General features: G+C 37.4%; 1 protein-coding gene across 1 annotated transcript in view; it reads left to right on the forward strand.

Annotated features, from left to right (window-relative positions):
- Positions 1-27,124, forward strand: part of SPON1 (spondin 1) — a 180,645-nt gene that overhangs the window by 31,274 nt on the left and 122,247 nt on the right. Inside the window, exons 3-5 of the mRNA XM_014269910.3 lie at positions 3,429-3,562; positions 23,643-23,716; positions 24,379-24,501. Of these exons, the coding sequence (XP_014125385.2) occupies positions 3,429-3,562; positions 23,643-23,716; positions 24,379-24,501 (331 nt within the window). The remainder of the gene's footprint in view (positions 1-3,428; positions 3,563-23,642; positions 23,717-24,378; positions 24,502-27,124) is intronic.

Below are 27,124 nucleotides of genomic sequence, written 5' to 3' on the forward strand. Positions count from 1 at the left end.
TGTAAGGCTTCCCATTACAGATAACCTGGGGTTTAGAAGCTGTAATTTTGCAAATGCTACATTTTAATCTGCGTGCCTTTTCCCTGCCAAATCTTTCCTTCACGCCTATGTGGTCTGACTTGATTCCAGAAAAAAAATCAGGATTGTATTACATGGTTGTTTTTTCTCCCAAAGTTGGCCAGGACACTATTGCTTTTCTCCTACATGGGAGTGCAATAATATCATCCGCTGCCCTAAAATATCATGTCATTTGTAATCCTGGAGTATAAATCAGGATTCCCTTCTTATCACGCCTAAGAGACTTGTTTTAAATAATTGAACCTCCATGGATACAGAAAGAACTTTCCCCCATCTTTTTAACAAATAGATTTGAGATAGTTTATATGAAATCCTAGAATTTGAAAAATTCTTGTGTTTATTATATATGGTAAAATTACTTTCTTTAATCATCTCAAATCAGCTTGCATTTGAGCCTTTCCAACTAATTTAGGAGTTCTGTACTTCATTCTGTCAACATCAGAGAAAGCTTCTGTCCAGTTTTTCTTCAAAGGAATGCTTTTTGGAAGACCTTATGATTTTCAGCTCAGTGTTTTCCAGTAGACACATTGCATAAGCCTTCTGCTTTGATGGTTAGTGATGCAGGAAATCATGATGTAGCCTTGGGGCTCAGCCACTTCCTGTTCTTCCAGGATCGTGTTCTAAAACGCAAACAGAACTTTCTAATTAGTTTATAATAGAAATACTTTAGAAAACTCTTTACTTGCTAGTTTGAAGGAATTAGATCTGCAGTAGAAGTGCAAAAACCATTTCTGTGTTCATTTGCTGCAACTAGAACAGGGATGTCCTTCAGTGTAATGGCTAGCCAAAATCCAAGCACATATTTCAACTTCTGCTTTTGCAGGCAACTCATAAATTTGCCTTTTAATAACTACTCACAACTCCTTCCTTTGGTTGCTGGATTTGGTTTTGGGGTTCCTTGTGATTCCATTCACTGTTGGGGGAAAAGCAGGATGGATTCAACTGGAATAAGAATTTATTTAACATGCAAATGCACATGGGTAGGTATAGGTGGCCATTGAATCTTAGTATGTATTGTATAGGTGGCCTTTGAGTCCTAGTAAAATATGTGTATTGTATGAGTGGCCTTGCCCCAATCCTAGTTGTTCTAGATGGGCTGCAGCTGTGATGTCCTTAATTGGGCAGCAGCTGTGGCTAATGAAGATAACTGGGATAAAAGGGGGTGGGTTGGCTGGTCAGGGAGAGCCTTGGAGGAGTCCTGATGGAGAAGCAGGAACAGCACTGCTGTGAAGAGCTGCTGGTGAGAAAACCACCCAGAAGGTATGAGACTCTAGAAATATGATAACAGCAATATGATAACAACAGGTAGGTCTAGAGTGATGACTGCTGGAGGAATGATCTTTAGGTCTTGTTAAGTGGAAATAGTGGTTTTATACTTGGAGAGCACCAATTCATTGCAGTTGGGCTTCTCAAGAAACATTCATTGGTGGAACCTGTGCCAGGTAAGAGCTCCGCTGAATTGGGAGCAAGTTTCGTTGGTCATTGTGGAATAGCTTGTATCTGATCAATCCTATTCATACTTACATGTAGTTACGTTATCTTGACCTAGATTTAACACATTCTTAAAGTTTTTATCCAAGACTTTGCGTCTGGCAAGGGAGCCAGTGTAATTTGTACAGTAATTTGTAATATTTCCATATTTTAGAAAAGCTGTCCTTTTAAAGAACATTCTGAAGACCTCCTAAGAGCTTTTTCAATGGGAATTACCATGCTTTTGTACAACGTGCAATAGTGTTTCATTGTGTATGAGATGGTAGAAAATCACTCATTCTTCCCTCAGAGCTGCCACCAAAATTGGGTTTTGATTGCGAATGGATTGCTGTGAGATAGGGATAAAAGGTCAATTGATATGGTCGTGGAATAATTGAGACAACCTTTCTGAGGGATGAGCAGGCAGTTTTATTCTTTATTTCACTGATGCAGGAATAAGGCAGATGAAATAATTACAGTTGGTGGCCGAAACGGAATTGTTGGTCAGGGATTTCTTGGTGCTCAACTTACACCCATTAAATTGTATCCAGCAGAAGTAGAAACTCTGCAGTCAGCTTAAGCCACCACTGGATCTCACACTTCCCACTGTTTCCTGTTAATTAAAACCCAGCAAATGTGCACATTGTGTTTGCTTACACAGATTCTACGAAGCGTTAAAAAACTCGAGGCGTGTTAATGGCTCTAAATTTAAAACTCATTAGCCACTGCCCTATTGACCAGCTAAAGAGACTTTCTCAGCACTCCTCTGGGCCAGCACCACTTCATTCTGCCACAGAAATACAGAAATGTTTGTTGGCTTAGCTAAAACTGTTTGGGAATGTTGGCAACCTCCTTGGGTGAGATAGGGAAGATGCCCACTCACTAAAGCAGATCTGGCCCAATTATAGATTTTGCCTCTCTTTTTTTTCTTTTTTAGAATGCAAAGGAGTTGTTTGTTTGTTTGTTTTTAGTCAAAACACTTGCTTAATCTTATGTTTGCTGCCAGAAGATTTGATTATTTTTTATAGTTTAATTGGAAAAAGAGTATGATTTTGTGTGTGTGTGTTGTTACAACCAGGATTCTGAAAAAGCCCCTTCAGAGCTGAATCTTGCAATAAATTGATAAATACAGCTTTTTTTTTTCTCAAAATGGTAAGGTTTGTAATTCATTTCCTGAATGCTGACCCAGTGTTGTGTGAATTGTGGCTTCATCAAATGAAACAGGACCACTGAGCATTTTGAAGAGAAATTTTGCAATCTCAGAGCATTGCCTGTTTTCAGATAAAACTTAACAGTTTCTGATGAAATGTCTTTGAGATCTGATGAACAGAAGGCTTAAAGTACCATCCATGAAACACATATGCAGTGAGAAAGCTATTTTGACATGACACCTTGGAGTAAAATCCTTGGAGCAGCAGTTTCAAATCTGCCTCTCTGGCTTTTGACTTGTACCATTTAAACTTTTCTGTTAACCATCAATCAGTCAAAAAAGCAAAAATAGCTGCATTTTGGACTAAATAATGGAATCCCAATCATCTGAAATGATGAATATTTTATTATTTTCAGTTCATTAATATTTACAGGAACATCCAGTAATCAAGATCCACAAAAAAAAAAAAAAAAAGGTTATTTGCAGCGATGCTCAGAAAGGCCTGAATTGTCTTTACCCAGAACTGACTTATTCTACTGTCTTTATTTTGTGAGCTTTTGGTCTTCAGTCTGCGTGTTCTACATAAATTCACTGAAGCAGTGCTGAGCTGAGCCGAGAGAATTATAAATATTGCACCCAAAAGAAAACACGAGCTGACAAAACACAGGTGGAAGGTGTTGGCCAGGCATGTCCTTACCTTTTTCCTGTTCCTCTCCTTGCATGGGCCTAGATCATAGACGAAGAAGAAACCCAGTTCATGAGCAATTGTCCCGTTGCTGTGACTGAGAGCACACCCAGGAGGAGGACACGCATCCAGGTGTTTTGGACAGCTCCTCCCGCTGGGACAGGCTGTGTCATCCTGAAGTAAGTATTTTAAGGCATTTTAAAGTAAAATTCACTTAATAAGTTGAGTACTTATTGGAAAAAATGGAGTTTTTAATTCTTTTTTTCTTTTTGGATGCATTTTACTAAGTTTGGCTCTACTTGCAGAGTGAAATGTTAGCAATTTAAAGCCTCAATATTCAAAAGGAAGTCCAAGCCTTCAATAAGCATTGAGTCAGCAACCTTAATTGAACTTGGTTGCCCTCAGTTTCATGTAAAAAACCCCTAAAAGTTCTTAAGTTTAAGATCAAAATTGCATTCCTCTGGTGGGTAAAAAACCGGCTCTTTGTTGAGATGGATAATAAAAATGTTCTGCAAAGTCATTGTCTAAATGGACCTTTATCAGAAAAACCAGGTTTATTTATTTAGAGGTGAATGCTTTCATTTTAGGCCTAGTGATCATTTACTGATATTTTACTATTATTACACACTGTCATGTGGAATCATGCCTTTCAAGCAGTAAATAAAGATAACTCTATGTATGTTCACTTTGATTTTGGGTCACTCACTAGTCTGTAGAACTAAAGAGTGCCAGAGAAATGCTGTCCTGTCTCTTAAGACTTTGTTTGCTGTATTTAATTGGACAGATGGGCCAAATATTTATGTGTAGTTGGGAATCCTTTGCTTGTTTTGAATCCATGTCTGGGAGAAGCCTTAAAAATTGCTAAGACGTGCCCTGCAGAAGTATTTCAAAGAGGTTTTTCAGTGCTGGGGATGGTGACTTTTAGGCTTTTAAGGAAATGTTATCTCAAAGGTTGTGCTGAAGATAGTTCAGACCAATTCAGGAAAAATTTTTTTTTTTTTAATTGTAATTGATTTGTCAATTGAAAGAATCCCCTGGTTTTTCAGCTCAAGAATACACTTACAGCCTTTTCTTTAGTTCAGCACAGACACGTGCACGTTAGGCTGAAACAAACCCTGGAAATAAGTTTGGTAATGTTTATAGATGGAATTTTTTGAGTGTTCCTTTGGCAATCCAGAAGATTGCTTGAGTGTTTCTCAGCTTTTTATCAGTAAAGCTCCCTGGTCTTCCCCCCAGGACTGACCCCCTCTTAGCTGTATAACCAAGATTACTTAGGGCACTTGCTATTTGAGTAAATTCATAATAAGGTGACGACGCTTTATAAAGAGACAAGATCTAAAATTTAATCCAGTAATGCTATTCAACAACACAGGTTGATGGATCTAATTTTTTTTCCATTGGTGTCCTAAATAGAATTGGAATTAGAGACAAAGATGTTTATGACCAGGTATTTACAGTGTGCTGTGGGTGTCTTTGGGGTGTGTGTGCTGCTGGAAAGTGGAAGGAAGTTGCTAAGTACCTTTCAGGAAAAATTAAATGACAAATAAGAGTTTCCTCCCAATGAATGCTTTGTTGGCCTCAGGAGGTAAGGAACAGCTCAGGACTGTTTAAAGAAAGAATGACAATTATTGAGAGTTGCTGATGGCAGAGATGAACCTCAAAATGTGGCATTTGTTTGTGCTGCAGTGCAGCCCTCCATGGGCCTATGCATAGCAATCACTCCTGGCACTAAAAACATTCATATTTTCTCTTTTGCATGTGAAGATTTGGTGGCATCTGTGTTGCAGTTTGTCATCAGCCTTCTTCACAAACCTCCTTTATGGTCCTCTCCCATAGAACAGAATGGAAATTTTGGAAATTATTTATACATAATTATTGGAACATCAGCATTAGAAATAATGATTTCATGGTTATCCTAGATGATAAAAGAAAAAAATCTAAAAGCAAATATTGAAGAATTAAATGCGAACTCATAATGGAAAAATTCTGAAACCTTGAACTTTGAAGGAAACAAACCCTCTGTGTTTTTTCTTTCTTCTGTATGTGATGGGAGTGAAAATATTTTTTTAATAGTTCAATACATACCTGTGGTGGTCGCGGGGGTCTCAGGACGAGGGAAGAGGTGAGAATCTTGTCTCCATGCTTCAGAAGGCTGATTTATTATTTTATGATATATATTATATTAAAAGAAAATAATATATCAAAACTGTACTAAAGAAATAGAAGAAAATATTTCATCAGAAAGTTAGCAAAGAAAAGAAAAATAATTATAATAAAATCTTGTGACTGACCAGAGAGTCTGAGACAGCTGGACTGTGATTGACCATTAATTAAAAACAATCACATAAGGCCAATAAAAAAATGCACCTGTTGCATTCCACAGCAGCAGAAAATCATTGTTTACATTTCGTTTCTGAGGCCTCTCAGCTTCTCAAAAGAAAATGTCTTAGCCAAAAGATTTTTCATAAAATATGTCCATGACACACATCTGTTTCAATCCTTGCAGCCTATGATATCTTTGTTTTAGAATTTCCAAAACAGAATGGCAACATTTTGGAGCCTGTTCTGGATCATGAGGATTTACTTCTTCCCTAGCCTTGATCTGCTGACTTCAATATATTGAAAAGTTAAACGTAGTCACGTAGTTAAATCTAACTGACCCATAAAAACTTATCACAGTTTCAGTGCCAAATAACGCAATTTTTTTGTAGTGGTACAACTAATATAGAGTCTTCCAGGAAGATTTTCCTGAACTAGTAATGAGGTTTGGGAACAGCTGGTTTTTTCTGCAGTTTGTGGAGTCTGGTAGCTTTGGTGGAAAGACTTGATCAGATTTGTGTGGCACCTTCCCAGCACAAAATGACACAGAAAAATGGGAACCTGTGCCTGTAGGGTTCAGTAAGGGATCCTGAATCATTTGACATGTCCACGACTGTGTTTAATGCTAAATTACTGCAAAATTCAAAGCTTAGGGGTAAAAAATGTATTTAAATTTGACTTATTGTCACTACTTTGCTTTCTAAACATCTTTCTCTCTGTGAAGACTTAGAATTGTGAGGATAAAAAAGAAGAAAATGCATTAACATATGATGTTGTGCAGTAATTGTTTACTTGAGACTAATTCATGCATTTTCTTCATTCCCAACAAGAGATGACAGTGAAAATACCCTAAATGTTTGAATCCTTCTGGACTCTACTGAAACTGCCAGCACTAAATGTGCTTTTTGGGTGCATAAATAGCTGAGGCTCCATTTATCCACACACTTAGGCCTGTGCTTGAGTCTCACTGAAGAGAAAAATCTTTTATTTTACACTCTGCTTGGGAGACCCTCAAGCTTTAAGCCCTGTTTCCTATTTTTCCATTTGGACCTTCCAAGCTGTCATGGTGTGCACATCCTGCTTGTTTCCATGTTCATTTCTCTCCCTATTTTCTTTCCCTTGTTTCTTGTGATTTATTGCACACCAACACGTCAAGATGGGAGGGCCAGGTCATTCCTTCTTCTTCTGATAAAAGTTTCTGGTTGAAACTTCACTTAACTAGGTTTCTGAGCTCTTCAAAATGCATTTGGTTTTTAGGATCTTTTTAGGATCTCTTGAAAACCCACTGTTACAACTTTCTTGAGAAAAATTTATGGGGTTTTTTTTGCAACGTGCAATTATACAGATAAAAATTACACAAACAATAGAGCAGTGGCAGAGCCTGGTGGTGTTTGTATCATCACAGGGAAGTAGAGAAATTTTTGGGGTTTTGAACCCTGTCTTGGTCAATCTGCTTAAATATATTTTTGAAGTGAATGAAAGCTGTTTTAAGAAGCACCTTTCTTTTCCTTCATATAAACTTTCATGCTTGGTTTAGCATATTCTACTTTTCATAAAAAGTAGAACAGTACATATGCTTTTTTTTTTTTAATCTGACAGCTAATATTCAGAGGCTGTGCTTAATTCTGTAAAAAAAAAAACAACTCCAAGCAATAGAAATTTATCTTGTTAAACAAGGAAAGTCTAAAGTATGGATTTCAAATAGTAATTCGTCCCATTGACCAATAAAAGGACAATAAAAGTTTATTGAAAGCTTCTTAGCAGTGATGGAAAAATCACGTCTTTTAGGTTGCTTTGAGCCCTAGATTCATCTGGTTTGTTGGATTCCTCAAGACAATGTCTCAGCTGAGTGTGGGTAAAGGTCTGACCCTTTGGTGGGAAATACAGAATAGGGAGTTTCCTGCAAGTCCTTTAGAATTCTGTGCTAGAACACAAGAGTGAGGAAAATTTGGTCAAGTTTTCTTAGCTTGTCACATATTAAAATTTCATGGTAGGGAGGATCTTGTTACTATCCAAACTGAGTAAATCTGTCAGCTGGTGTAGATCTCATGGAGAGTCAAGTCCTGTGAGATGGTAATTATCTTCTCCTCCTTTAGCATTTGCTGCTGAGGCTGAGATTGATAGTTAAATGCAGTAAATGATGGCCACATGCAGATAAGTTATATTCAATTTACCATTCAGAGAAGAAACCACAGTTTGCAACTGGCTCCTGAACTAATTGGGTTCTCAGACAACTCATGTGACTTGTATGGCAAATGCAGCAAAATTCCTGCAGACAAGGTATTTATTTCTGCTATACATATCGTGCTTAAACAACCAACAAATTAAAATCTGCTATCTGTAAATGCTGTTTATTACCATCAGCACTTGCAGAAATGCACTGGGTTCATGGTGGTGTCTCTGCTGTTTGTTTCTGGCAATGTGTTCTGAGCCATCTCTAGGGAAATGTTTTATAGTTCTTGAGGAAAAGTGTGGAGCTTCTTGTTTTCCTGGATATGTAATTATCATCATGATTTTAATTACACTGCCTCTTGTTTGCATGTAATGAGAGAGCAGAGGAATTTTAAAGAATTGCAGGCTTCTAAATAAAAAGTATAGCATATTCAGTGTATATCAAGCAAAATCTTTTAGATGGTTGTGCTGCTGGAGCAAAGCTGTCATATCCACAAGGACAAATTCAATTCCAGTCCCTGGGTCTGGGCCTTGGATACAACACTCAGTTTCCAGCCTCCTTGTGGGTTCTGACCATCCTCTTCCTCTCAAGCTTCAAAGCTCTGAGGATGAGGGAACTCCAGTTTTTGAACATTGACCTTTTGATTTCTTGTAGCTTCAAGCATTTTGTTCATTCAGGTCACTTGGCCTGTCGCTCTGAGTAAACATCGCGCTGAAATGTGCTGTAGGAGATACTAAAAAAAGAACCAAGTGTCATAAAAACCTCAGGAGTTCAGAACTGCACCTACATCCTGAAACTGTCTTGGTGGGCAGCCAGATCTCTTCTCTGCACTCAAAACTCAGGGTGAGATCCCTGGGCCAGAAACAGAGCATGAGGCACCGGGATAACAAGGCCCAAAATTCACAAGAACAGCTTTGTGGTGTGTAAATTAATATGTGATCAAACCCTCAACCCTGTGTTAAGAGGAGTGCTTATGAGGAAGGCCAAACTGAGCTGCTCAGAATAACTCTGAAATAGGATTTTAATCCTTCTGACTAAAAGTGTTGTTACTATGATTCCCACAAAACCAATATTGCATAAATTTGCCTCCAACAGAAAGAAGTTCCAGTTGCCAGACTGCTTTACACGGGTGGAAGCTGCAGTGCTTCTGAAACTGCTGCCAGTCATGTAAAAACATCTGATAGATGATCACAGAGCTGAATTTTAAAAACAATACAGAACAAAGAATTATGTGCAGTTACAGGTGAAAAATTTGTTTGCAGCTTTTCATGCTTGTCCTAAATCTCTCATCAGTATCAATGAGCTGGCACAGAGAAGTTGGCCATGGTTTGAATTTATTCAGGTTGCTTGACTAAGGTGATGAAATTCTCTCTCGGAATCCAAAATGCAAGGAACTCCCAGAGCTTTGGGCCTGTAAGTGAAAGCTTAGAACTACACATAGGATTTGATCTGAAACCTTGGAAAAGGCTTCCACACTTGGGTGCTAGAGGCAAGAATGTGAATTTATAGCTTAAAGCAGAGACAAGCTTTACTTTTTCTTTACTTCAGCTAAGTAAAGGAAAGTTTAGAACTTAAGATATAGAAATTAAAGTAGCTACAAAGGTAAACAAGGAGTTTAGAATGCAGCACTGTAGGTTTGTGTGTCATAACATGATTGCTAAGAAAGCTCACACTGTAACATGGGTCCATAAGATGAAATATTTAAGGATTGGGTCAAAACCATAAATATCCTTGTTGGCAGTGTTTTATTGGTCAATAACTCCTTAAAATGTCCTGTAACTGAGGGTCTTGTGGCCTTCTGAGCCATGCAGTGAAGGTGTGAGCTGAACTCACCCTTCCTGCCTATGCAAAAGACAAGAAAATAAACTTCATTAAAAACAACTCAGAGGTCCCATCTCTTAACTCATTCAAAATCTTTGCTCCTCTCTGATGTTTTAATCACTAAAATATTTCCCTTTTTTTTTTTTTTTTTTTTTTTTTTTTGGTAGGGCCTACTTACCCCAATATACAGGATTTTTCTTGATTTGTTGGGATACTTTTTTGAAGCAGAGGAGCACAAGTGGCACACAGCTGACAGACCATGAGAAATTCACTTTAAAATTGTGCCTCTAAGTTTTCCAAACATAAAAACTAGCAACACTGAAACCTAGAAACCAAAACTAGAAACCCTGCTTGCTTGAATCAGGTATTAAATTTGTTATTCTGTCTTTTCCATTCACGCTCTCAGATTGTGCAGACACTTCATGTCAACAGTTTTACCTGTTTATTAGAGTGCTAACAGTGAGCACAGCTGTAAAGCATTTACTGACAGCTTGCCATTATGAATAAATAACAACAGCCAAGGAAAAGGAGAGACCAGCCTGCCCCCCTTGCCTAGAAAAGGGCTCTGTTTATGGAACAGAAGATAAAAGTTTTTATGTTATAAATAACTTTATTCTTTTTCCTAGGTGAATCAGTGAGTCTTCTGCATGCAGAGAAATTTTTATAATTTCTGTACTACTATTTTCAAAAAAAATTCAAATCTTAATTTTCCAGTTAACTACCACATGGCAGCACCTTCTGAACTTCATTTTTGATAGAGATAGCAGCAGTACAGCCTCCTATTTCATAGCTGAAATAGTGTTTTATGTAGACATTTTAGGTATTTTTTACACAATTAAGATAGCAAACTAAGATATCTCTGTGCATCCTAACAGCCCAGAGAACAAACCTTTGATAGATAGAAAATGTGCCATTTTCAATTGTGAGATCCTTTTGGGTGGGCCTTCATTTTTCCCCATTCTTGGCCCAGCTTTAAATGGCCATGGGTTGGGAATGAGCAGATTTGGGTCCATCACTGTCCTTCAACACTGGGTTATTATGCATTACTCAACAAATTTTTCAATTTTGTCCTGTTTTCTCAAGAGCAGCTAGTGGCCAGTGACTTTTTATAAACTCGTGCAGGATAGAAAAGCTTGTATTGCTATCCTGGTTCCTTAAAAATGAATTAAATATTGTCTACATCCAGCAATTTTTTTTTTTTTTAACAAATAGGACAAAAGTTTAAACTTTTAAATGAAACTGACTTAGAAACGTGTATTTTATTTCATAAATGAAACACCTACAGAGAGTTTGTGTCAGGAAGAAAGAGAATTGCATTTTTAGATGGGTTCTAATTCATATCAGCTCTACTATTAGGTGTAAAAAAGCACATTTTATCTCAATATATATGGTAACAGTCCCCTGGATCTACTGACACATCTACATTTAACACCATTTCACTTATTTCACTTTCATTTTCTCACAGGTTTAGTATTGTTCCTTTTACATCACATGTGAATTTGGAAAGCGTAACAAATGGATTTTCTTACAATTTTGTGGTCTTTTAGATAATGTATTTTATGGTGCAATAATTAAAGCAATCCTGTAAAATCTAGTTAGGCTCATTCATATGATGTTTTGTTTGTAAAGATGTAGTGCTGCAAAACAGCTTAATGGTTTTGTTATTCAAGGATGGGTTTGTTCCTTGAGGAGAGCAAAACCAGAAAAACAGGGTAAGGAGAAGGGTGGTGGTCTTTCTCTAGCAGCAGAGGGAATGTAATTATGGCTTTATTATGAAAGATAGTATTTTAAAACTTTTTTACACTCTACCTTGAAAATGTCTACAATAATTCATATTTTTAAAAAAATCCGTGTTATGGATTTTTGTGGTAAAATGAAGGCATGTGCGGTTACTTTCATTGTTCCATATAATTTTTGTTTTATTCACAAATAATAAAACAAGGTGTTTTGTAGGAAAGAAAAAGGTTGTGCATGGGTGTGCAGTGGGGTAGGGATTCAGGCATTGGAAAAGTTCAACATGCCTTATCACAAGAAAGTGATATCACTTACATCTTTGATCATCACTGTATTTTCCCCAGACTTTGTGGGGAAATTCTTCAATAATAAAAAAAAAATTAATAAGGTTAACAGTGGACACAAACACAGAACCAGTCAGAATTCACCTGTACCCTAATATGGCATTTTACAAAACCACACAGGACAATTAAAACTCCCATTTTTATTTTTTTAACCACTATCCACTCAGAGTTCTTTGCTCCTTCCAGGTTCTCAACACTGTTCTAAGGGCACTGGTGTGTTCAAATTGTGCATTTCAAAAACTCATGTGAAGAGGAAAATGAGGTGCAGTGCTTTCTAATGTTCCTAATTTCTGACCCCTAACCTGAAGATAAATGAGGAACCTGTAAAAAGTGATGACAGAAGGGACTTTAATGAACTGCCCAAGCCTTTTCTGTCTGACTTTCCTGGGTGATTGTACTGTGTACTATGATCAGGCTTCCCCTGCACCTGTGTATTTACAAATCCAAATAGATGTAGGAAAAATAAAGAAAATGTTTCTTCAGTACTTTTTCTTATTGACAGAATTTGCCTCAGAGCAAGGTAAATCCTCAAGTAATTATTAGTTCTATTTACATATCCTAGAGGAAAGTGCCAAAAAGTATTTAAGACGTGTCAGGAGGGATGTTCTGAAATCTGATTTTCTCTGACTTTTTGCTGCCTGCTCAAGTGGGGAAATAAAACAGTAAGCTGTGATTTCTTTCTGGCTGAGTCTCTAGGAGAGTCTGCATTTTCATAAATTTGAAATAGTGGGATGGAAGAAAAAAAAAGTCAGCTCTGTAATTTGCTTGTTGTTTGCTGTTTGTAATGAAAATCATTGTTAATTTAGGAGCCCAACAGCTGTAGGACATTTGCCATTCGACAGCAGCTGTCAGTAGCACTCTGGTTTATTTTGCAAACAGATGTTTAATTTGACTTCAAGGCCATTGTCATTTTCTGAGGGGAAACAAAGAGAGAAAAGGAATAGAAATAATAGTGATAGTCATAATTTGATTTCCTTTCAAAACATACAGAGTGTCACTATTGATGGCATCAGAAGCATTGTCATTTTTTATTACTGAATGTTTGAAATCAGCTTCTTTATAACTGCCTGAAGTCATGCATGGTAATTCATGTAAAGGAATTGATTTGTCTTGTATCAGGAACTGAAGGCTTTATTTTAATGTAATGTGATACATTTTTAAAATATGCATTTTATTCATGAATCAAAATGTCATGCTGCTTCTGCAGGTCACAGATAAAGAGATTTTGGTCTCTTTATTGAAACCAGCACTCCAGTGGGCTCAAATATGTTTTGCTTACTGTAGTATGGTGATGTTCTCATTGCACATCAGTGAATGTGAAGGGCAAATTGAGTACAGCAGTGATGAAAGGAGGTAATTAAAAAGATAAGTAGTGTAATTTTAAGTTTTGGTAACAAATGATTTTATCCAGTCTGTGCCTAGTAATTGAGGCTTTAACTAAACCTGCTGTTATAACATTTTGGCAGGATCTTCCATTATTCAAAATGTCTATTGCCCCAGATAGAGGGAAGCAGATGAGCAGTGAATGTTCTCAATCCTGCAGCACGCTGGTGGTTCCTAGACATTACAAAGTCTAAGTCAGTCACAAATGTGGCAGAAATGGTCACTTGCTTCCTCACAACACAACCAGTATTTAAAGATTGTGTTTTGTGAGGGTGTGTGGGCAATCCTGCAGCTGAATGTAACCTGCACTGCAGGTATGGGACGAAATTTCTATCAGGGAAACTTTTCTAGCAGGCTGATGTAAGGATTTGGTGAGGTGTCTGTGTGCCTGCAGGAATCCAGAGCACATTCTGTAGTTACAACTTCTAGCACAGCTTTGTGAAAGGCAAATGCATGAATTTGTGCTGGATTCTGGCCATCCTTCCTTGGGGTGAACAGTCTTTCAGGTCTCATGTGGGTTTACATTTGTCAGCTGGAGAATCCCCAAGAGCTCAGGAAGGGTCTCAGAACCTGAACACTCTATTTATCTTGATTCTCTGCTTCACCTAAAACGCCACAAAATCAATTCTGATTTGTTCCTTTAAAGGAGCAGCTATTTGTATTGTTGCAGCTCTTTAGAAATTCTGAAAGGCAGAAAAACCACCCAGAAATGGAATTTTTCTTTGCATGAACCCGCTGTGGAATTGATTGTCATTGTCTTTCTCGTTACCTGCGTTGACAATTTCAGGGCTGTTGCGAAAGGATTGAAACACTAAATTCAACCAATAATTGGGTGGGCCATTCCTTTCTTTTCCTTTCAGTAATTAGGCGCCCACTTTTTCCATCTTTTCTACATCATTAGACATGCATTAAGTATCTTTGCTCTCTGAACAGCAGCAGCCTGGACGCTTTTTCCCTGCTTTCCCCAAGAAATGGATTTGTTGCTCCATCAGTTCACTGCTCCAGCAGAATCTAGTTTGAAGCCTTGCAATGCACCAGAAAGCACATTTGATTTTTTTTTTTTTTTAATGGTTTCTGGGTTTCATTTGCTGCAGAAAGGTCTGGGTTGCAGGCCTGTGCCTAGGGAGGGACTGAGCTCTGCTCATTAGAGATATAATGAGCTTGATGCTCCCTCACTGCTGTGTGTGGAGCCCCAGGATAACCCTAATATGAACCAGCTCATTTCAGTTTTACAGATTACCTGTCAGACTGCTGCTTGCCATAGATTTCTCTGAAAATGGAATATACACCAGTTTTATATACAGAGAAATAAATTTGTGCTCTCTTACGATGCAGCTGCCTGGCAATGGTGGCTGAAGTAGATGCCTGATGATGCAAGAAGCTCATATAAAAAATAGTTCCACATGCAGAAGTGTTGAGGCACCACCATGACTGCTCATAAAGATGTTGTCTTGCTCATCAGGTTTAATTTAGACAGCAAAATATTAATGAAAGGCATTTGTCTAATTTCTCTGAATTAATTGTGGCCAAAAAGTTGTCTTCAATATGGCAAAGAAATGCAAATAGTTACCATTCTTCCTGCTTTTATAATATTAATCTGTGTTTCTGCCACACAATTTTACTCACAAAATGCTAAATATGTCCAGGCAAGTAAGTAGAATGAAGCTAAACTGAAGAGGAGGCAAATTTGACAGGTACTTGGATATGTGTTATCTGCATTGTCTTTTTCAGCAAGTGCCTTGGCTCAATGAGAATAAAGTTCTAAGTGCTTTTCTGGTTTTTCAGTGGCCAGTCACGCCTCATAAGAAATTCAGGCTGCAATTCCCTTCTGATTAAGTGAAAGTGAGGTTGGTAATTGATTTCAGGAGAAGGTCACTCAGGTGTCACTAGAGTGTCCCCTAACAGGAGCACAACACAGTGAACACATCTGGGTTTTCTAAACGTCCTCCACATCAGTATATCTGTAAATTTTATCGTTTTAGTTTTCAAAGCATGCAGGTTTTTTCTGTCTCATTTTCAGTTTGAATGTTTGGTGGCAACAAATAACTCCCCACTATAATAAGCTAAATCACCGCATATTTTTGTCTAGAAGACCAGGGAATTTGTTTTCCTCGTTGCTTCATTTTCAAAGCCTAGACCAACATTTGGAAATGTTTTGATGGCACTGCTTGGTTGTCAGTCTCAAACCCATGATGGGTTCACCTGTTTCCCATACAGGTGCCTGAAGGAGCATCCTGGCTTTTCTCCACAAATTCTGAACAATGAAATCTCTATTTCCTCCTCTATCTCTAATCACACTTGGTGTATCTCAATTATCCACATTAAAAACATCTCCCTCTTGGACTTTCTAATGAAGTTAAGAATCTCATTAACTGCACTTTTGTTCCATAAAATGTGGTAGGGATGAATTCCAGCACCTTCTCTATGCCTGCTTCTCAATATAAAGGGTGATTTATCATCCTAATCCCCGTCATTACTGCTTGCTACTGTTCACAATGCTCCTTTAATAGTCTTATTCATGTGCTCTCCCTCTCCCTGTGATTGAGGGAGATACAGAGCCTAGATCTTTTGCTTAATCCCTGCTCCTCTAAGCACAGTTGTAATCACTTCCTCTATGAAATGCTGACCTTTATCCGGATCAGCTTCAGGAACCCCACTGAGGCAAAAAGCTTCTTGAGCCTGTAGGGTTTGTTTCCTCCCCCTGCTGCTGCGTGTTGTTGTGCAGAAAATGCATAAAATCACCGTGAAAAGGAACCACAATCTTCCAAGGAGTTTCATTGCCCCAGAGTGATTTGGGGGGTTGATGTTTATAATTTCATTATAATCACACCCTCAGTCTGACAATGCACTGCTGCAGAAAGGAGATATGCCTGGGCTTGGTTCTCAGCCTTCCTTTGCATGTCTTGGACAATTTCTGATCCATTTCCTAATCTGTTTCTGTACCCTTCAACACTGCTGTTTCCTGAGAGTATTTTTCTGATTTTCATGTGTTTAGCAATTCTTCTTTCTCCATCATTTCTTTGCTCTGCTGTAGCCAAAGTGCAGCCAGTGCCACTGGTGTTGGCTGCTGACGAGACATGAGAAGGTTGTATGATTTTGGCATTTTTAGGGCTGATGTGGGAAGAGCAAAGACCCTGATGTGCAAGTTCCCTGCCATTGCATTCTCCAAAATCCTGTGTGCCAAAATTTGGCAGCAATGTTTGCTGCAAACGCCTGCTGCAGGGAATTTTGGCAAGGAGAACATTTGTGTGAGCTGGAGGCAGTGCTCCCACACTGCTCTTAGCCAGGAGCAGGTGTTAAACAATGGAGAAGCTTGCTGAAAACAACCCTCATAGTGCAGAAGAACTTAATGGATTCATTTGATCTGTCTTTCATAATTGTTTTTCAGAAGCAGGGTGGTCTTTCAGCTATTTCTTGAATACAATTTGAATTTGCCTTCTTCCCCATATATGATATATATTTGAATTTGCCTTCTTCCCCATATATGATATGTATTTGAATTTGCCTTCTTCCCCAATATATGATATGTATTTGAATATGCCTTCTTCCCAATATATGATATGTATTTGAATTTGCCTTCTTCCCCAATATATGATATGTATTTGAATTTGCCTTCTTCCCAATATATGATATGTATTTGAATTTGCCTTCTTCCACAATATATGATATGCATTTGAATTTGCCTTCTTCCCAATATATGATATGCATTTGAATTTGCCTTCTTCCCCAATATATGATATGCGTTTGAATTTGCCTTCTTCCCCAATATATGATATGCGTTTGAATTTGCCTTCTTCCCCATATATGATAGGTATTTGAATTTGCCTTCTTCCCAATATATGATATGTATTTGAATTTGCCTTCTTCCCCATATATGATGTGTATTTGAATTTGCCTTCTTCCCAATGTAGTGCCCCTTCAGAATGAGGGAAATGGAAGAGTTACCAGTAACAACTCTGTCAGTGGTCCTTTATTTTCTTGCATTTCTCTGCACCCCAGTCTTTCAGCGTGAACACCCAGCCCCTCCTGGCATTATGTGGCTGAATGCTCAGTGGGCTGAGCAGCCCCAGCTGTCAGGGAGAGCTCTCAGAACAGCCCAGGTAGAGGAGATTCAGCTGCTTCAGGTATTAATTCTTGACAGGTGAGATCTGTGGCTGGGCTGCACTGAAGAACTGACAAGTCTCTTCTGACGGCTCCACTCAGCCTCGAGTGCTAAAGACACTGCATCAAAAACTTCCTCAGGGAAATACATTCATTACAGGAAGGTCTCTTTTAAGAAGGAATAATAAGCATTTTGATATTAAATGAAGTTATCTTTGTTTCAGTGGGTGTTAATTTGTTCTGTTAATTGTGGAGCTCACCTTCAGGCTCCTGTCAATTCAAATGAAGTGAAGATTTTTTTTTTTTCAGATTTGAAAACATCAAATACTTTATTCCAATCTAGATTCCTGCTACTGACTAGCCACTAATCAGTATTTGATGAATGGATGGTCTTTGTTAGGATATTGCTTGGAAAAATAAATTTTTTTCTGTGCAAGCAAATAATTTACTCATTTAAACATAATTTTAATATATTGCTAGTTGACAGCTTTTAAAAAAATAGTAGGAGAATGACAGCTCTTATTTTTTGTTTTATCTTCAAATTCTTTTACTTCATGCTTTATAAATATTAAAAAATTAGCATAATTTTTCCTAAAGTTTTGGAATTTTTTTCTGGCTTCATTAACTCATAGTCATGCTTAAATTTTGCTTTTGGGGTTTTTTAAAATATATATTAAAAAATGGTGTTTCTTTTTTTACTGCCCCAACCTGGAGCGGGAGAAAGTGATTCAAGTGGGGAGGAGAGTGTGTGTGGATTATAAAGATGAAAAGCAATGCTGTAAAAGGGAAAAGATGCTTTTGTTTGGTCTCAGCTGGCCTTGTGGGCAGTGCAATCATGGCAAAATAATAATAATAACAATAACAACAACAACAATAGTAATATTAATCTATGTATCATTATATATTTTATATACTATATGTTTTATTAATATAAATTATATATAATATATTATATATAATATATATAATATATTATATATTTAATAATGGATATTATTAATATTATTACTATTATTATTACTATTATTATTATGTGGTTGGATTATTGTGTGGTTGGATTTCTTCCCCCTACCTGCTATATCAGGTAAAACAGGCTGGCAAAAGGGGGCATGGTCTGAACACCCAAAGAAATGAATTATTTCAGTTCCCTGTGCCAGTGGGTGAGTGTAATAAAGGTTGCAGACCTTAGGCAGAAATAAATTGCATCTCAAGAAGTGTTTTTTATTTTGCTTTATTTTTCATTTTGTTTTTAGGATTTGTTAGTTAGCGCACAGGTGCTTTGCATTGGTTAGCTGAGTTTTCAGGTAATAGGACTTGGGGCTTACAGTCCCACCTTTGGTAGATTGTTTCCATCTACTCTACAAAAGCACTACTTAGAACAATGAGATAAATCCTTTCTCCAAACACTCAGTGCTATCCAATCTGCTCTAATTACATCCTATAATGCTTAGCTCTGAAATTCATAGAGATTGCTGCAAAAAGTGGGGACTGTCAAAATCCCTGGTGAAGATACAGCCCATGAACAGCAATGGGCTTTAAGTGATGTTGCTTTTTTGTTTCAGTTTCTTTTTTATTTTTTTTTAATTTTTTTGCAAGTAACAGGTGTAGCATTCCTGTCAGAAATTACCACGTCAGTACAACTTCTTATCCCGAGGATTTCCATGTAATATTTATGTCCTGTGGCCATTGAAGCAAAGAACAGAGAGAATTTTCTGAGGGAAAATATAAGACAGCAGCATGTACAGCTGTGCTTTCCCCCAGAGCTTTTTGCTGTGTTATATTCACATATTGAATATGATGGCCAAATTACTCCTGTGTGGGTGTGTGGTGGCAGCTGTGAGTGGGACATGAAGACACCAAAAGGATTTGGGAGCAAGAGGAAATGTGCAAGAAAAGCTTTAGAGTCCTTTGCTTTTGCTGTGATGCTTCTCTGAGTTGTATTTTCTGACAGTACACGTGAAATGATGAAAAAGTAAAGCTGGAGAAGGATACTCTGGTGTGTATTTATGTACTGGAGTTTTCAGAAGTGATCACGTTTGATTGTTTTGCATGGGGCTAATCTAGTGGAGAAAAGCAGGGATGTAAATGTGGAATTATGGCACCACTGGTGAACTTCATGTTAATTTCACTGTGTTTTATCCAACATCGAACATCAAGTCTGGGTTGTTTACATAACCTGTGTTAACAACACACTTAAAAACAAATTAATGAACAAACCCCCCAGAATGACAAGAGAAATTGCATCTTTTGTTTAACTTCTAAGTTATGCATTAAATAAGAAATATTTTGCTGCAAATGTTTAGAATGTTGACCCTTGTCAGTGATGGCAGCTGGCAGATTCTGGTGTAGATGGAGCCTGTCTTGGCTAAGCCAGCACACTTTCCTAAGTGAAAATTGTTTTGAACAATGTGGTTGTCAAATATATTGTCAAAGTTGCTGTACATCTATTGGCTAAAGGGTTGTACAGACTTCCAGAGGAATTTGAATTCCTTTTTAATAAAATTCTCCTAAATATTGGAAAAAGAAATAAATATTGTTGGCAAACGTCTGGGGGTCTGTGCTTTCCCTGACCTTGCAAGTGCTTGTCAGAAACACAGGGCTGGCTTTATTTTTAAGACATAGAAGGAAATAAAATCAGAACATCCTAAATAATGCATTAGAATGACACAACCCAATAGCATCAACAAAATTACAGCAGATGTAAATTGATGGTTTTCACACCACTTTCTAGTGTTCAAGTAAATGATATATTTAAAAATTCTTTCTCTCCAAAAATAACCAACAAACCCAAAAAGGAAAACAAACTTAACATCCTCTTAATTGTTCTGGGTGGGAAACAACTTATCATACTGTAATTAAATCAGTGAGGCATGGAATAATTAATGAAAATAATTTTGATAGCTAGAAGAGTAGGACAAGGTTAACTCATAGGCAATATAGAGCAGGAAAAATGTCTTATCTACAGCTCAGTAAATTATTATTATTTCTCAACATCCAAGTAAAACTTGGAGTTTCCTCACCAGCTCTGACAAAACCTTTTTATTCAAGTGTAACTCTAATATTGTACTTAATGGTTTTGATGTAAGCTTAGAAAATGTCATAGGAACAATTCTTACAAATCCTCTTCCTTACTTCTTTTGTCACATCACTACACCCACAGAGGTAATTTAAAATAAGAGTATTTCTTTTCATGCTAGGGTTTGAAAAAGGGAGTGAGGAAAACAATCTAAAGCTGTTTCTATGGAGGAAAGGAAGAGAGAGAGAAAGAGAAAGAAAGAGGAAGAGAGAATGAGAGAAAGAGAAAGAAAAAAGACCCCAAACTCTGTTCTGGGGTCTGACTTTGTTTCTGATATGAACTGGGGCAATCCCAAGGCTGGCGTGAAGTTTTATGGTTTATGACATTTCCTGTTTCTTAATATCCCAAAATGCAATTTCTGTGCCTTTGGCAGAGCTTTTCCCAGCAGGATGGTGCAATTGTTGTGCAGCTGGGCTGCAGAGGGAATTTCTTATCCCATGGAAATCTTTCGAGGCAGATTTTTCCCACTGCCCTCTCATGTTGTCTGACCAAACCGAGCCAGGACAGGGACATCCCAAAGTGGCTTTGCCAAAGCAAACATTGCAGAAGCAACCAGATATCCTTTCCTTTTCATGTGAGAGCTGAAACACAGAAATAATGACACTTTTTGGACAGTTCATTTGGTTGGTTTTCTTCAGTAAAGCAGGTGTTGCCAGGTGTAGAAGTGCCTGTATCTGACAGTTTTGCTCCTTAGTTTAGAGATGGAAAAGTGAAAATCCAGAAGCCTTGCCTTGAAGAAAATGGGAAATAAACAAGGATTTTTGAGACAAATTTATTTCCTTTTGCCTTTATCCATCATTTTCTGATAGAGAGAAAAAAGCCAACAAGAAATTGAAGATACACCTATATATATTAATATGAGAGGGAAAGCAATTGGATTGATCCTTTCCCATGAAGTTCAGACAGCACTGGACATTTGAAGTGATGGGAAGGATTTATGTAAATTAAACAGATTAATACCTTGTGTAAATTCTTAAAAGCTATTTTGCCTCTCTCTAGAAGTTCACCATTCTATTTTTAGCCGTTTTTGGCAAGCCTTGAAGACAAAGGTGAGAATCTTTAGTCCAAAGATCAGAACTTTTATGGAATAAAAATAAAATTTAACATAAAAATTGTGTTAAAAAAAGGGGGGGAAAAAGTAGCTATAAAAGCTAGCATATACACTGAACAGATGTTTTGGTCTATGTTCAGTCTAGAAGCTGATTATTAAAACAGTTAATATTTTAAAATGATTTCTGATTATTTGTAGAGTTCTGTGCCTGCTTCTGATAGTTATGTAGCCATATAATGTGCCCATCCTGGTGCATTTGGAATCAGTCCAAAACCTCCCATTTAAATTATTGGCTCACCATACAGTTTCAAATACAGCTGAAGAGACAATGGTTTAGAAAGCTGTGAAGCTTTTGTTATTAGTAAAGGAACTGTTCCCTTGACATTTTACAGTGACAAGCTAACTGCAGCAAAAAGAATAATACAAGTACACTTCAGGCTTCAAACAATCTTTCTCTATTTTCTTTTCTTTTTTTTTTTCTAAAATAACTACTTCTCAAATACCCACAATACCTTTGTTACCTGCAGAATTGAGATCTTTATCAAACAGCTGATTTTGTATTTGTGTGGATTAAGATAATGGAAGGATTTAGATTGGAAGGGACTTCTGGAAGTCATGTAGTCCATTCTCCTGCTTGAAGTAGGTGCTGAACATCAGTTTGCTTGTTCCCTCAGCAGGTTGCCAAGGCATGGATCTCATCAAGTTTTGAATATTTCCAGAGATGAATGCTGCACAAACTCTGTGTAGCCCATTCCATGGTTAAATCTCTGTGATTAGCCTGATGGTGTGAGAGGTTTTCCTTGTATCTGCACAGCATTTCTTGTGCCCCCACTTTCTGTCTCCTTGCAGTGTAGCACCCAAAACCTCTTAAATTTGGCTTTGGCTTTCAGTTTGAAGGCTGGGAACATTAAGGAGCATGCCACTGTCACAGGGTGCCCATTGGGTTCTTATTCTTCTTAGTAGTAACTCTGGTAGTTGTGTTTGTTTCATTTTTTCCCCCATTTATTTCTTCTTAGAAACCCTGAAAAAGGTTCTTTCAGAAAGGATTGAGAGTTTTTTGCACCCTTTCCAGGCTGATGCAGCTTTAAGAGGTTTGCAAAACCCGGGTTTTCTCCCGGGTGCTTTGTAAGGTGAAAATAAAGATTCCTTCCTCTCCTAGACTGGCCTTGCATCTTGGCAAAGAAAGCACAGCAAAACTGCCTCTTATTTTTGATGATTTTATGGGTGGGATGTTGTCAAAAGAGGGTTATATGACTGCAGCCACACATCTGAGCACATACAGCCTCACTTTCCTTCTCAGTTTTCCTCCTGTCATGAGTGAGAAGTAGTTCTAGAAAGATTAAGATATTTATTTGACTAATACTGAAGGAAGACAAGAAATTGGCCCTTGCTGTTTAGTGTTTTGTACAAGTGATGGTACAAAATGTTGCTGGAAGAATGTGTACTTGTGCTGGTAAACAAGGAAGAGTGCCAGCTGCCAAAGCATGCTGTCCTCAGGAGGCTCTCTGTCCATAGATTGGCTTTGAATTGAACCAAAATCTAGTTTTCTTATGGAAAGAATATAAAGCTTTCATGTGAATATAATTGATATAGTTAAAGATGGTCCAAGAAGGTTGTTAAAGTTTATTTGGCATTAAATATATCCAGCCCCCTCAAATGAGGAACTGAGGCACCGAGGCTTCGTAATTTACATTTGGATTGAACTATAAGCCTCAATAAAATACTCCAGATTTAATTAATTTTAAAGCAGCTTGTCTTTTGGAACCTGTGAATTTCTTTCAAAGACTTTACCTTATGCCAGCTTTTTTCCTAACTTCTGTTTTATGTGATATTTGCACTGAGTTGCTGTCATATATCAGAAGTACTTATCTTTTTAGAATGCCATGTAATTTCCTATGAACAGCTGCTCACTATAGCTGTGCTGTTTTTTTTGACTGAAATTGAATACAACTTCTGTATTTTAATATAAGATCTGATTGAAATATTGAATGCTCAGGTGTCTGTCATGCATTTCAAAAGCACAGGTCCTCACTGATTGCCTATGACCACTTCTTTGGAGGTAAATATATTTAAGGTTTCTGTAAAATGTGATGAAATTAAAATACAAGTTGAAATAAAAATATCTTATCTGTAATCCCATGTTGTACTGTCAGTGCAGGGAAGTATAATCATGTCTTAGCAGTCATTTATGACTCATTTTCTTTTTTCTTTGAGAAATAAACATGTTTCAAACTTTTTTTTTCCCTCCCCTTTGTAGAGCCAGTATTGTGCAGAAGCGCATAATTTATTTTCAAGATGAGGGCTCTCTCACCAAAAAAATCTGTGAACAAGGTAAGGTAAAGTAAAATAGCTCTTTGACCTCCTCATTGTGTTTTGCATTTTTCTCTTAACACTTTGTCTCAAACTAAAATTTTGAGTTCTTGGACAGGTTGAGATTTGGGCTCTTCCATTCAGTTATGTTCTTCCTTATCACATATACTCGATAAAATCTTCTTTGCCTCCCCCTAAAGTGCTACTTGCAATTCTTTACCTGCTCTTTGTACGATACCCATTGGTTTCCAGGGCACTCTGTTATAGAATCCCGGGATATTTCATCCTTTCTTAAACCTAAACGTTGCACCTGGTTATTGCATCCCGCTGGAGAATTAATTTACTTTGTCTGTTCAGAAATTTCAAGCCCGTTGTGTTTTGAGATCAGCTGAGGTTTTTCCTTATCGGATAGAAACCAGAAAGAAACCCCTTTTGAATCTGAAGATAACTGAAATATTAATGATTGTAAATGAACATTGTGGATTTAAACTATTTTGTCCACTTATAAATATGGTACAGATATTTCAGGCTTGTCCTTTAGTCTAACAGCAAACCAAATTTAAAAAAACCAAACCGATGTTTAACTCATATTTATTCCCTGGAGTATTTATCACAGCAGCTTCACTGTCCCCACTGGTTTGGAGCTGTAGCCACTTTCAGTGGGTGCTTTGATGCTTTTTCAGACTCAGCCTCGGAAGGTGTGACTGACAAACCCATTTTAGACTGCTGTGCCTGCGGTACTGCCAAGTACAGGCTGACTTTTTATGGGAACTGGTCGGAAAAAACACACCCCAAAGATTTCCCACGTGAGTATCCCTCTCTTCTTTGCACCTCACAGGGGCCCTGGGGAGGCTTGGAGCAGGTTGTGTGACACAGCATCACTTATTTACAGCTCAGCAGAGTAAATGATGACATGCATGGCATCCTGCTGGCACTCAGCATTGAAAATCAATGGGTCTTTCTGCACTCTACATTACCTGCACATTCTATTGATTTGCCTGACATTTTGAGCTAAGATGTGTGTGAGGTTGTGTTTGCAAGATGTCTTTGTGGGGAGAAAGCTTCTTTTCTTTTCTTTTCTTTTTTTTTTTTTTTTTTCTGATTGAAAGCTTAGAATGGCTTATAATGTAGAGATTTTAAGAAAAAGTCCACAAAGGACAGGCAGCACACTAACGTTTTGATTTTTCAGCCATGACAATCTACCTAGTTTGTTTTGCTTCAAAGTATATTTAATTATTTCAGTTAAATTTGGTAAGTTTTGAATCTCGCTGCCCAAGGATATTAATTGTATATATAGATCTAAGAATATGCTGTCTTCTTTTTCTTTGTTGGTTGAATATCCAGATAAAAAACACCTGAAATTGGCCTCTCTGGGTTTTTAAGTGTCTGAGCTACAGAATCAGTATTTTTGTCGCAAGTTTTCTTTCTGCAGTTACCCAAGTATCTGTAAAAAGCTGAAGTTACAAAATTGTGTATTATGCATTTGGTCTTTCATTACTGACTCCACAGTCTGTGGGAAAAAAGGCCAGGAAAGTAATTAAGAATATGAGTCATATTTACAGGTCTTTAAACTCTGTTATGTTTTCTGTGGCTGATGTTTATTATAGAGGCTTTTTTATGTTGATTGAAAAAAAATATTATTACTGTCACAGTGTCAGAATATCCTCATATAACTCAAATATGGTTTGTATCAGCTCAAATTTTAACAGCCTAAGCAATGTTGCTTGTGTTGGGTTTGAAACACAGCATTGTTCAAATCCTATTGGTCAGCATAATATGGGGGAGATAAAACAAGCAAAGCCAATAATTGCAGGAATGCTCTTTCAGGCTGCTGGAGGATTTAAATATCTGCTGAGTGTGAATTTTATGTACACTATTTCCATGGACTCAGCTGGTGGTTAGAAATAGGCCATGAGAAAAGGACTGAAAGCTAGGAAGTTACTGTGGCTTTTCCCCTTTTTCCCCTTTTTCCCCTTTTTCCCCTTTTTCCCCTTTTTCCCCTTTTTCCCTTTTTTTTCTTCCAAGTTGGTGAACTCATGAAAGGTGTGGCTGCATGATGGAAAATAAGCAAGTCACAATAGTTTCCCTGCTATCTGTCCCCAGTTACAAAATGGTGAATTAAATCAATATTTTACTTCAACTGGAAAAGTAAAAAAGTAACCACTTGGTATTTGCATGATTAATCACAGCAATAACAGCTAATCAGATTTTGCATTAAAATTTCTGAAAGCTGAGGGAAAGATCTCATCCAAATATAGTGATGTTCAAAAAGGAAACCTAGTCATTGTCATTATTCTTAAAAATGTTGAGTTTGTGCAGTAATTACATGAAAATAAAATGGTATTCATTGTGGATTGTGGTAAATCACTAATTATTTGCAAGCCACCACATAAAAATTTTTGCTCTATTCTTGTACCACCAGTAAGGTTGGAATAGACAGCAGATAATAAACTTTGTATTTCACATCTTCTCTTTATCTCCCAATTTGCTTAAAAAACCCCTAAAGAGCATGCACTTTGTGCAAAGCATTCATCTGTTTTATTGAAGAGTTCTGGGTGTCAGGGGTACACAAACCCAAATCTGACCCTCCATGGTTTCGAGCCAAACATGTTTTATATTCTATCTTTATATAACTTACGTATCCATTATTAAACCTACATTGTTCTATTGTGTGCATTGATTTCATCCAAGCAGGGATTTCTCATGATCCCCCTCAAACCCCTAACATAGTTTCTCATGATTCTTTAAACAATAATTATATCTAATCACATCCAACAATTATACCGTTTATTATATATTGACTACACAGGTGCAGTTTCACTTGATCTAGCAAATACAAGGCCTAACGTTTCCCAGGGCCCTACTAAGCCTAACTTTCTTTCAAACTCCCATAATTTTCTATGATGTTAAAATCTTTTACTATCACCAGGAGAGGAAAATTAACATATATAGAGCCAGACACCTTTATGTTTGCATGATTCTTTAAACAATAATTATATCTAATCCCATCTAACAATTATATCATTTATCATATACTGACTACACAGTTTCACATGATCTAGCAAATATGAGGCCTAACATTTCCCAGGGCCTACCTTTAACATTTTCCTAGGGCCTAGTAAGCCTAAATTTCTTTCTAACTCCACAAATTTTCTGTGATTTTAAAAATCTTTTACTTTCAGTGTCACTGGCTGTGATGCCTTAAGGAGCTGGAACAGAAGCTAGATGGAGTTAAGGAGAATAAAGTGGATATTTATTGCAGTGCCTTCAAAGGCCACACCCTGGCAGGGCCCAGATGGCTCCAAGATGGAAGCAAAAGAGGACTTGGTCACGAGATCTCACATTTTTATAAGTTTTAGTCCATTTCCATATTGGAGCTAATTGTCCAACCACAGCTCCAGCCCATGCAGTCCCACCCTGCTTGTTTTT

Source organism: Zonotrichia albicollis, chromosome 6 (genome assembly GCF_047830755.1).
Source record: "Zonotrichia albicollis isolate bZonAlb1 chromosome 6, bZonAlb1.hap1, whole genome shotgun sequence".
NCBI classification, from domain to species: domain Eukaryota; kingdom Metazoa; phylum Chordata; class Aves; order Passeriformes; family Passerellidae; genus Zonotrichia; species Zonotrichia albicollis.